The sequence below is a fragment of the Mus pahari genome, chromosome 5 (genome assembly GCF_900095145.1).
Source record: "Mus pahari chromosome 5, PAHARI_EIJ_v1.1, whole genome shotgun sequence".
NCBI classification, from domain to species: Eukaryota; Metazoa; Chordata; class Mammalia; order Rodentia; family Muridae; genus Mus; species Mus pahari.
In genome coordinates, this window is record NC_034594.1 from 73,865,315 (window position 1) to 73,878,119 (window position 12,805).

At 36.5% G+C, this 12,805-nt stretch overlaps 1 protein-coding gene across 1 annotated transcript in view; it reads right to left on the reverse strand.

Annotated features, from left to right (window-relative positions):
- The window catches only part of LOC110322572 (solute carrier organic anion transporter family member 6A1-like), an 81,306-nt gene extending 77,583 nt beyond the window's left edge, over positions 1-3,723 (reverse strand). Inside the window, exons 1-2 of the mRNA XM_021199270.1 lie at positions 3,285-3,723; positions 1,257-1,517 (exon numbers count right to left, since the gene is read on the reverse strand). Of these exons, the coding sequence (XP_021054929.1) occupies positions 1,257-1,517; positions 3,285-3,645 (622 nt within the window). The 5' untranslated portion in view covers positions 3,646-3,723. The remainder of the gene's footprint in view (positions 1-1,256; positions 1,518-3,284) is intronic.
- Between the last annotated feature and the right edge of the window lie 9,082 nt (positions 3,724-12,805).

Below are 12,805 nucleotides of genomic sequence, written 5' to 3' on the forward strand. Positions count from 1 at the left end.
TTCAGGTAAATGGATCCATTTGTAAAGAAACACGTCCAATTGGGACACAGCAGACTCATCATAGAACTCAGCCGACAGGGAAAGGGGAAAGTGCATGACTTGATCCCAAGGTTACCAAGCAGGAGATTAAAGGACAATGAGATAAAATAGCTGAGGGCACTCACTACAGGAGGTTTGAAAGATTTTGATATGTCATGCTGGCAGACAGAAATCAATCTGCAAGTGAAGGGAAGTAGCAACTAGGAGAACCAGAAGAAGCAGGTTTTCATTAATGGTCCTAATGATAGAAAAGAAGTTAGCCTTCATTCTGGGTAAGTATGAACCGATGGTTCTATTATCAAGAACCTGAGTTCAATAAAAACTCAGTAATGGGAGCTTTCTCCTCTGCTGAGAATGCAGTCAGTATGAGAGTGGTATGGATGGTCACTTTATATAAAGTTCTAGGAAAAAAGTAGTGACAATGTAGGATGAGCATTTTCATGAATTCGTCAAAAGATTTTGCATTGAATTTTTCATGATGTGGTAAAGTATCAGGTCTGCCTGTTTGTTGAGGCACACATGTTCTACATGTGTCTTGAATATGGACCTGCCATCATTGTAGATAACAGTTGGAATCATGGAACATGTAAAATAAAAAAGTAGAAATTTATGAACTATACCAAGAAAGTTTTCATTTTCAAGAAAAAAATAACTGAGTACTTTTCAACAAATGATTGCATCTGCTTCTCAGCCATTAGACATTAGAATATTAGAAAATATTCTGAATGATGAGCAGTAGTCTCCTAATCCCAAGTAAAACAATATATGCAAAAATGTAGATGACATAAACAAGATTCAAAAGGAAAAAAATGCCAGTTTCTATGCCTTCCCAGCATTGGTAACAAATTTTTAAAAATTTATTTTTATTTTTTGTAAATTGTGTCTGTAAGTGTGTGTGTGTGTGTGTGTGTGTGTACATGTGTGTATGTGTATGTGTGTGTGTGAATGTGTATGTGTGTAAGCCAGTGCCTGTAGAAGCCAATAGATTTTATCAGATCACCAAGAGCTGTAGTTAAGTGCCTGGCTACCTGGTGAACATGCACGAAAAAAAACCTCAGCATCATTTCTTCCTTGAGAGGTAAATCAGAGAGCTACAGAAAATAGTCAATAAGCACCATTATATGAGAATACACAGACATCATTAATTATTTCATATGATTTGAATCAATGATTAAAAAAATAATTTAGTATATGATAGAATATTTGAAAATTCTCACCTTCACGCTCTTCCACCGGACGTACAACTTCGTATTTCAAGTATGGAACAGCGAATACAATTGATGCAAGTCCTACTAAAAAAGCAGCAGCTGCCAACCATTTTGACCTGTTCCCTCTACATCCATAGTGCGCTACAAGTATTGCTACCAATAAAGATGCAAGATCATAACTGATGGCCAATATAACTTTCTCTGCCCTTGACAGATAAAAATCCTTCTCAAAATTTCCATTACTCACTTGAGTAAGACCAGATATAATACCTAAAAAAGTCAAAGAAAAAGGGCAATAAACACATTTTAACCAACAAAATAGATAACCACCATAATTGAAGAAAACTTTAATTTACACTGATTTATAATATTATGAATGAGTAAAACCTATAAACAAAGTTAATTTTACTACCCATGAATATTTTTACTTGAATTTTAGAAGCTACTTGTGACTACCTCTATTAGTTTATTAAAGATAAATTATTTTTGTATTAACTCATCACTATTTTTAAGCATACTGTGTATCAATTATCAAGAATTTAAAAAACACAAATGGATGTTTTGCCTAGTTTCTAAAATTGAAGCCATTAAAAAAAAAACCCTGGAACCTAGCTTGAATTTCCAAATATAACGTTGTTCCAGAGCTAGAATTCTGTGCTTGAAGTTTAGTATTTCTGAGCATTTTTAATCTTTTTGAAAAACAATGTACACATTCAATAAAAATTTTTTCATTTTCTTGAGCATTAAATAAATGATAGCATGCTATGTATACACATGTGCATTGTTAGGAATGTCCCATAGCTCATATTCTGAGCTTGAAGTTTAACCTATCTGAACATTTTCAATTTTTTAAAACATATATTTTCAAATTGTTTTCTTCTTGTAAATTGTTTCATAGTTCTTAAGCATTAAGTAAATGATTAGTATAATGTGTATACAACTATCATCCAGCATGTAAAGAATAAAATTGTAATAAGCAAAACATAAATACCTTAATAAAGGGGATAGCTACAAAAATAATGCATTTCTTGGAGTTAAAAAAAAAAGGTTTGAGTTAAAACCTATGTCTGCAAAGTTGCTGTTGTCAGGCTATGTCAAAAACTCCTTGATTTTCAGAGACCCAGCAGTCTATCTTTTTCCTAACCCCCCTAAATCTGTGAGAACCAACTGATTTCCTGCTTGCCTACTGACTCAGGGCCAGACACAGGAACACAGTGCTGCTGAAATATTCATGATTGATGCTAATAGAGTATCTATTCCCTACTTTACCTCCTAGAACCTCAAGTGTGGGTCCTTCTGCCAAAATTACCACCCAAATTGGAAAACCACAGAAGATTCTGCCTACACATTTGATACCTACTGCCCCAGCCTCTCATTGGGTATAGCTAAGTGTTAGCGCCAGCAGGAAGCTACTGGGTAAATGCAGTTTCCAAGTTGACCAGAGAAATTTCAAATAAAAGTAAGCTCAGAAGTGGATTGAAACTATTAAGTTATTGATAAAAAATATGTATTTAAAATAATAGAGGAGGAAAAATAGGAAGGAGGAAGGAGACACGTGTATAAAAACAACATTGTCTTTCCTTCTTGTGATGTGGACTACTTCGAATCTCACCAAACCCTTAATTCACAGATGAGAAAACAAGATCCTGACCAAAAATTACTTTGCCAGAGTGTTTTCAAACTTGTGAGCAGAAACCACTGTGTCTCATGATGGCAATGCCGTTTTCAACTGTATTTTAACACTGAAAAGATTCAACCCAGAATTTAAGTTGATCAACAAATAACATGAGCTAACTTAATTCCACCTTCCCATCAGCTCTCTTTTGGAGGCCAGACGCTGATACCCACAGTGTGGAGTGTACCCTGCCAAGCAGGTGGCTAAAGACCTGAAATAACAAGAAAAAATTATGTTCTCTGAATTCCGCTCATGCCTGGAAAATAAGCCAGGGGTCCTATAACCTCTCTTTTCCCACCATGTCAACCTCAAGACTACCTCACGATTAGACTTACCAGAGCAATCCTGATCCTCCAACTTACCTTGAGCTAGGCATAATATACAAAATGAGATCAGGAAATAGTTAATGTTGTTGAAACGCTGCAAAGAAGGGAAAGCCAGACGCCCCAAGCCGAACGGCCCCTCCAAGGAAGCATCTTGCATTATATCTGGTAACTGTGATGAGTCTTCAGAGATACGATTTTGGAGACTTGGAATATTTAACATGGCAGCCGAAAGTTGTGTCTGAAAATGGGCTACTCTAAAGTCACTCCACTCTCCCACCGGGGCCTCCCCAGTGATGTCCACTGGAGGCTCCACAGTATTATTCACCAGGGCCCCTACAGTATTGTTCTTCCTGGCCTTCACAGTGATGTTGTGCATTTGTTCCGGATTCTGGTCCATGGCTTATCCTTATCAGAAGCAGGTCCTTGCAGGTGTGTTTCAAGATACCTGTGTACTCCCTGGGCTCAGATAACTAATGCTGACGCTGCCACTCCAACCTTTGCAGGGAACGTTACTTCTAGTGAAGGAAGCCAACGTCCCTTCAGAAGGGTTGAGTGACGCGCAGAAGTTCCAAGGCTAGATTCCATCTTCTCTACGTCACAGAGAAGGAAAAAAGAGGAGAGAGGAGGTGAATATAATCAAACCTTATGTTGAATAATATGCTCAAATAACTAATAAAATATTTGTAAGAGGAAAAGGGACAAATAAACGTATAAGCAAAGGACCTGGGAAGCAACCGTCAGTATCTCAAGGTTTCCTGGGAAGCAACCGTCAGTATCTCAAGTTTCCTTCAGTGTGGTAACTAGATAATAGCACTTGATGCAAATTTCTTAAAGTACTAAAATAATAAATAATGAATTAATAAGAGAGAGGGGGGAAAGGAAGGATAAGAAAGGAAAGAGAAAGAAAGAAAGAAAAGAAGAAAGAAAAATCAGAAAACATTAGAAGATATATCCAACTGTGATAGTCTTTAAAATTCATAGCCTCTTTTCTCTTGATTGTGTATATGTTTATACATGTATGTGTTTATATGTATGTGCATTTAAGTATATGACAGAGGAATCAACCTCCAATATATCTAGACTTGCTTCAGTGAGACGGATCTACAACTGGATAATAATTTGTTAAGGTACTAAATAAAGTTATAAATAAGAGAGATAAAGAAAAAAGTGTGTGTGTGTGTGTGTGTGTCAGTTTGACTATGGTATTATTGTGGATCATAGAGTTCTGCAAAAATTAGTGTTTGAGAATTTGACTTTAAGAGATCAATGTATACTGTGATCACATTGATAGGAAAACCTTTATTTCACTTGTGAGCACATTTTGCGTGTCACAAGGTCTGTCAAAAATTTGTAGGACTTCCTTTATGATTTTGATGTGCCAAAAGGTATTGAATTTGTTTTTTATAAGTCACTATAAAGTAAAAAGAGGGTAAAAATGGTTAAAATTGGTAAAAATATGTGCCATATTATTATACCTTTACACTAAATCTAAAGAAAGTAGGTTTAGAGATTTTTAAATACAAATCATGGGCTGTTACTTTTATTATTCATGTTTTCTTTTCGTGAAATGATTTTATTCATTTTCAGTAGTCTTAGCTAGCATTCTACTTCTAATACTTGTATTCTGGATATTATATATAACATACAAAATATTTTATATCTACTGGGTTGAATAGCATTGATTTAGATTCCTTAATTGTCTTTTAAGATAATACTTTTTAAAGCAAATTCTTAATCTTTAAATTTGATTTAAAACTCTTGATTAGGGATGTCTGATTCAAAAACTATTTATAGTCATGGGTTAATTGTGAGCAATTTGGGAATCAGAAGATATATACTGAAACAAAGTCTTGCTTTGCATGACAATTTTTTTTTCAATGTCACTTTGAGAAACATCTATTAACTGTCTTGTATACAAAGAAGTAGTCTTTTAGCACATTCCTAAAAAGGAAATGTTATTGAGGAAGGCCCTAAGTAAACCACCAACTCCATTTGTTCCTAGTATTGCACAATATGTCACTGCCTTTCCATTAGATTTGCTGTACATGATACCACTGGCTGATGCTACCCAATGGGCTAACACTGTTTTCTCAAAAATCCCATTTCCCAATGTTGGCCAGGGGAGCCTGCTTTTCTCTATTTCTCTCAGTCCTTGTGTAAAAAATAACCTTTTGATACCACCCTTTTCTCTCAATGGAAAAACATTGAGAGAATAGCATAAAATTCAAGCATCCTACCTTGGGAACTCCTTGCTATTTAGCTTCCTTGGGTTTGTGGATTATAGCATAGTTATCCTGGATTTTATGGCTAATATCTACTTATAAGTTAGTACATATCATGCATGTCCTTTGATGTCTGGCTTACTTCACTCAGGATGATATTTTCTAGTCCCATCCATTTGCCTGCAAAATTCATGATATCCTGCTTTTTAATAGCTGAATATTAATCCATTGTATAAATGAATCACTTTTTCTGTATCCATTCTTCAACTGAGGGATATCTGTATTGTTTCTAATTTCTGCTAATATGAATAAAGCTGCTATTAACATAGTTAAGCAAACGTACTTGTGGTATGGTAAAGAATCTTTTGGTATATGCAAAGGAGTAGTATTGCTGGTTCTTGAACTAGGACTATTTTCAATTTTCTGATAAACCATTGAATTGATTTCCAGAGTGAATGTACAAGTTTTCACTCTCATCATCAGTGGAGGAGTGTACCTCTTGCTCCACATCCTTTCCACCATGTGTTGTCACTTGAACTTATAATCTTAGCCATTCTGATGGGTATGAGGTGGAGTCTCAGAGTTGTTTTAATTTGCACTTCCATGATGAATAAGGGCATTGAACATTTTAGTGTTTCTCAGCCATTAGAGATTCCATTGTTGAAAATTTTCTGTTTAGCTCTGTACTCCATTATTTAATTTGGTGTTTGGATTGTTGTTGTCTAACTTCTTGACTTCTTTATATATTTTGTATATTAGCACTTTGTCAGATGTACGGTTGGAGGTTTTGTCCTATTGACAGTGTTCTTTGCCTTACATAAGCTTTTGAGTTTCATGAGATTCCATTTATTAATTTCTGATCTTAGTGCTTGAGCTATTTTGTTTTCTGGATTTTCAAATATAACTTTTACTGTTACTCAGTAACTTATATTCACATTACTGGCCTTCTCATATGTGTTCACAATTATGGGAACAATTAATAAGATTTCAGACTGCTTATTTCATTGTGTCTCCCAAGGAAAGAGCTGGTTTTTGTCAGTGATTTTGGAGAAAAGACAGATGCCGTTCTGAATACTGTCCTATACATACCTATCGTTGGGTAGTTTTAACTCATTTTGAGGAAGTAAGGTTTCTACTTCATTTACAATCACTTCAGTAAAACTGCACCTGTGGATTTATTTTAACTTCACTTCTGTGTATTCCATCTCCAATGCATTCAGATCAATGTAGTACCATTAAAGTTCAGTGTTTCATAGCAGGAGTCTATGCTAAGATAGCAACAGAATTAGGAGAAACAGAGTAGAGGCAAATCAAAATTAAAATTTACACAGTACACAAAGTACTGTGATTAAATACAAGTTCTAACAGAATGACTATATATTTACTGACAAAGTTGACTATCCACAAGAAGAAGGAGTTTCAGGAAACCCAGATCATGTCAGCCTACCTTTTTAGAAAAAAAATTTTAATCTCTTTGGAAGACCTAGAGTATATTATGAAAGCAACTGTCATTACTTATCATAAGCTGAAATTAAAATTTGAATGGTTAATGGAACAACAAATCGAAAGAGATGATTGCCAGTTATGGACCAGTTCTCTGTACCATGAAGTAACATGTTATCTTCTGTTATCCTTTTCATACTTTGGCTTTTCTATTTGTGTCTTTTGGGGGGGGAGGGCTACAGCCAAGTTTTTTGATTATTATATAAGAAAGTATGTCTCCCTAGACCCTCCCATTATTATGGTCATCTAGGATGGAAACTTTGAGAGAGATGCTCAGTGTTAGGAGCCAAGTTGGGACAGGGACTCCTCAGCAACTTAGGTCCTCTCTCTTGTTCTCAGTGTCGTTTCTGGGTTTGGTGGTCCAGGGTTTCTTACTCCTTGGATGCCATATAGGTCATGAGGTCTACCACGCTGTTGATGTAACCATATTCATTGCCATATCAGGAAATAAGCCTTACAAAGTTGTCCTTTAGAGAAATGCCAGACACAGCATCAAAAGTGGTGGAGTGAGAATTACTGTTTAAGTTATAGGAGACAACCTGGCTCTCAGTGTAACCCAGAATGCGCTTTTAATGGGTCCTCAGATTCCTGCTTCACCACCTTCTTGATGTCATTATACTTGGCAGGTTTCTCCAGATGGCATGACAGATTTATGGTGGATACATTAGCAGTAGGAATACAGAAGGCTATGCCAGGGAGCTTCCCCTTCGTGTGTCAGATGAACTTGCCCACAGACTTGGCTGCGCTAATGGATGTTCTGGGCAGTCCCATGGCCATTTTACCACAGCCTTCCAGACAGGCCCAGCCATACCCTTCTGTGCAGCAGTGATGGCATGAACTGTGGTCACAAGTCCTTCCAGAATGCCAAAGTTGTCGTGGATGACCTTGGCCAAGGGTGCTAAGTAGTTGGTGGTCTAGGAAATATTACTAACAATCTTGAGTGAGTCGTCATACTTCTTGTGCATCACAAACATGGGGGCATCAGAAGAAATAGCAGAGATGATGATCCTTTTGGCGACACCCTTCAAGTGGGCCCTGGCCTTCTCCATGGTGGTAAAGATGCCAGTAGACTCCATGAGATACTAAGTACCAGCATTACCCCCATTTGATGCTAGTGGGATCTCATTCCTGGAAGATGGTGACAGGCTTTCCCATTGATAAGCTTCCTACTCTCAGCCTTGACTGTGACATTAAGTTTGACACAGGTAGAGTCATATTGGAACGTGTACCCAGTGTATTTAAAGCCAGCGAAGGGGTCATTGATTTCAACAATCTCCACTTTGCCAGATGAGAAGGCATCCATGATAACCAGGTGCCCAATATGGCCAAATTCATTCACTCTGACTCTCACCACTGTGTATAAGCAGATATGGCTGTCTCTGGAACAGGGGGAACAGGGAACCCAGTCCATGTGTTAACATGAGCTAGTATGGTATACTTTTTTATCCGGCAAGGTTTACACAATGTAATTGTGGGAAGAAGAAAGGATATAGCTTTTATTCCTCTGTAATTTGAATGTGTTTCTTGGAGAGTGACATGATAGGTTTTTGGGTTTTTTTTTGTTTTTTGTTTTTGTTTTGTTTTGTTTTTTTTTTTTGGGTGGAGGTGGGGGCTACACTGAGAAGATACCAGAGTTAATGTAATGGTGTACACATTTAACAAGCAGGCACTATAAACACATAAATAGGTTATTGTATGACATTGCCATTTCAGAGAATTTTTTTTTTTAATCATAGAGTGAGTTCTTGTAAGAGCATGTTGTTACAAGCAGAGCAAAACTGAGTCATTCTACTCTTAGGCTTCCCATTTCAAATGTCGTGTCTCTGTCTTCAATGCACTTTCACCATGACACCCTCTACCATACTGTGCCATAGGCAACAGTTCCAAACAGAGCCACCGGTGGATGAATTCTCAACATCCAAAACTTTGAGTATAAACCTCATTGTTTTTAGATATTCAGTCTAAAGAATTTTGCAAAGACAGTAGAAAACAGACTAATAAAACCTCCATTTCTTCTTTTCAGTTCCTCTGAAACAGCTACATCCAGCAAGGTTTACACAATGTAAATGTGGGAAGAAGAAAGAAACCAGGGTATACCTTTTATTCCTCTGTTATTTGAATGTGTTTCTAAGAGAGTGACATGATAGGTTTTTTTTTTTTTTTTTCATCAGTGGGTTGAATCTGTCTCTTTTCTTTTTAATTGTCAAGAACATTGTTTTCTCCCTTTTCTTTCAGAATATGTAGTAAGTTCCCTACCTTGTTAGGTTCTTAAGTCCCTCACTCTTCTTGTTTAATTTCTCAGTTTTCCATCAATGTATTAAACCAATTCCTGGAATCAAACAATTTGTTAAAGGGTTGTTTTGAATTTCTATTATCCTTTTAGAGCCTCATAGTATACAATGCATGTGCATACATACATATATGCTCATGTACAGCTCTTCCTCAAGTCCTTTTTTTTAAAAGCATCTTTTGATGAACTCTGAAATGACAACAGACATTTCCTTAGAATGGACTCATGACAGCAAGAAAACAGTGTGACTTATAACATTTCCGTTTGTGGAATATGAAGCCCCCACATATATTCTTTTACACTATAGCACCATTGACAGAAACCCTTCAGTACAGTAGAGACTTGTAGGTGGAGTTGAAAGATAACAGGGTGAGTTATCAGTAAAGGTGATGGAGAGACAGACATTCTAATATCAATGCTTCCGGACAACAGTGGTACCTGACATGGCAGAAAAAGATTTTTTTTTTTTGTACTACTTTTGTAATTCCATGTTTTGTTTTGTTTTGTTTTGTTTTTTATCTAACACAGACACTCAAGTCTACGACAATCATAGCAAAAGTCAGATACAGAAAATATGTGATTGTGGCATTGGAAAGATTGCCCATTCAGAAAAATGCTTCCTAAACAAGCATGTTGACTTAAATTCAGATTCCCATGACCCATGGAATAGGCTGAGTGAAGCTGTCTGTCACCCTCCCACTCAGTAGGAATACAGAGATGGGCAGATTCCTAGAACTTACTGGTCTTCTAATCCATGTCAATCAGTGAGCTCCAGGTTCACTGAGAAACTTGACTCAAGAAAGAAGATGCAAAAGGATGGAAGAAGAAACCTGATGTCAAAGAACACACACATTGGTATGTACATGTGAACATACAGGAACACAAGAAATAATAAAATAAAACAGGAAATAAATATTTAATGAGCAAGACTAAGCTCCAATAAAATTCTAATGTTGGCATTAGCATGCTGTACTTACTTAAGTCAGGAATTTCCTAATCTACATTCTAATGGAGAAGACATAAATACAAGCAATCACAAAACTCAAAGCCTAATTGAACTTGTAAATGTGCTACAAATGTAAATCATAAGGGCTTTGTAAGTATGCACAAGGAAGTCTTCTCTAGGCTAGAAACTAAAAAGATTCTCTCAGAAATTATTTAAGATAAGATCTCCAGAAGATTCTCTCAGAAATTATTTAAGATAAGATCTCCAGAATAAGTAATAATTTGTCAAGCAAAGAATAGATTCAAGAAGGAAATATGTATATCAAACTTTGACAAGAAAACAGAACACAGTGTGTTCACAGACTCTGGGGACAAGGAGGTAGTACAGGTAGTACCTCTTGTACACATCTCCTGTTTATGTAGATATCAGGTTTGTCAATCTGCCAAACAATGAGAATTTGATTAAAAGCAATCCAAACATAGAAAACATACTTCTCCCTTTTCTTAGAATGCTTAGAAATAATAATAAAATGATATTGATCATAATAGTAATTATAATAATGTGGATTGGCATAGGGCCCAGAAAATACATAGAGAGTTGAAATCACTAGGACTTCATAATAGACTATAATTTACTTAGGTCTCAAATTAAAGACTCCCAAATAGCTTCATAATATTGTTATACCTTTCCTTAAATATTCTCAAAGATGATGTTCTAATGTTTGTTATAATCTGTTCTCATAATTGTGATAGGTTTAGGCTTTTTGAACCTAGAGAAAGTTTTGTATTTCTACTGAGAAAAATAAAAATGTAAAAAGAGAAGAACAAAACATAAGTTTGTAGTAGTATTCTTAAAAATGTTACCAAACCATAGATACATGTGTATATTTAACAAGCTTCAAACATAAATAGCACTGGTATAAAGTTCTTTTTAAATAATTAAGCAGTTCTTGAGACAAATATATATGAGTAAATGAGATAAAATTCTGTCATTCAACCTTGTCATCTCAAGATATATCATTTATTTCTTCTTTTATTAAAAATAGATTATTTTCTAATACAATATTTTCTGATTACAGTTTCTGCTGTCTCTACTGCTCCAATTCCTCTCCAACTTCCCTCCAACCGGAAACACCCCCATTCAGCCTCTCATTAGAAAAGCACATGCTTCTAAGAGATGACAACAGACAAACAACATAAAAATGAAAACCTAAGTTAAAACAGAAACCATCACACTGAAGTTGACCAGGCAAAACAACAGAAGGAAGAGAATCCCACAGAAAAGGGCAAGAATCAGAGACCTACTTGTTCACACTCAAGAGTCCCTTAGAATATCAAACTAATACCCATAGCATACACATAGAGTACCTGGTGTGTAGACGCATGCAGGCCTCGTGCTTGTTTCAGTCTCTGCTCAGTATACACAAGCTTTGGCTCAGTAGACTTAGGGCTTATTTGCTTGGTGTCCTCTATCCCCTCTGATTCTTATACTTCTTAGACCTTCCTTTCTATGGGGTTTGCTAACCTGTGACAGGAGGGGTTTGATTGAGTCATCCCATTTGGAACCTATCTTCTCTCTCTCTCTCTCTCTCTCTCTCTCTCTCTCTCTCTCTCTCTCTCTGTGTGTGTGTGTGTGTGTGTGTGTGTTTCTGTAATGCTGTAATGCCTAGCTGTGGATCTCTGTATTTATTCCTTTCTGATATAGAAGGAAGCTTCTCCTGGTGACTGATAAATACACTGATGTATGAGTATAGCAGAATATCATTTTGTTGCTCCTTTTTTTTTTTTTTTTTTCAGACCAGAATTATTTGGTTTTACCCTAGGTCTCTGGGTTCTCTGCTCTCTGGTTCTTGATCACCTGAGAAATATTGGGTATGTGTTCAGTTTGATGGAGTTGGCCTTTAGTCAAGTCAGATATTGGTTGGTTACTCTCACAAGCATTGTTTCACCTTTGTACTAGGCTATTTTCCAGCAAACAGTATTGTGTATTAAAGCTGTTGTGGCTGAGTTGTTTATGTTTCTCTTTTGGTAGATTGTAGAGTAACTTCCTCTACCAAAAATACTATAAGACAGAGGTAAAGCTTTGATGTAGGCACAAGCTCAACCTCTCCATGTTCAATGAATTATGTGGGTATTATCTACAGCAATGAGATCTTGCTGCCAGTTGATGGAGAGAAACATATTATTGTTGTGGCTATGTAGCTGGGGTTGTTTGGAGATGTCCCTGGAACTCCTTTGTCTAGCAACTCAATTGGAATTAGCCAAGACCCCATACTAGAGGCTTCATTTGCTGACGAGATGGCCAGTTGGGGTTTGTCTCCTCTATTATTTGGAGGCTTCATTAGGATTGTGTTTTTTAAAATTATTTCATTGGATATTTTCTTCATTTACATTTCAAATACTATCCCAAAAGTCCCCTATACTCTCCCCCTGCCCTACTCCCATACCCACTCACTCCCACTTCTTGGCCCTGGCATTCCCCTGTATGGGGCATATAAAGTTTGCAAGACCAAGGGGCCTCTCTTCCCAATGATGGTTGACTAGGTCATCTTCTGCTACATATGCAGCTAGAGACACAGCTCTGGGCGTACTGGTTA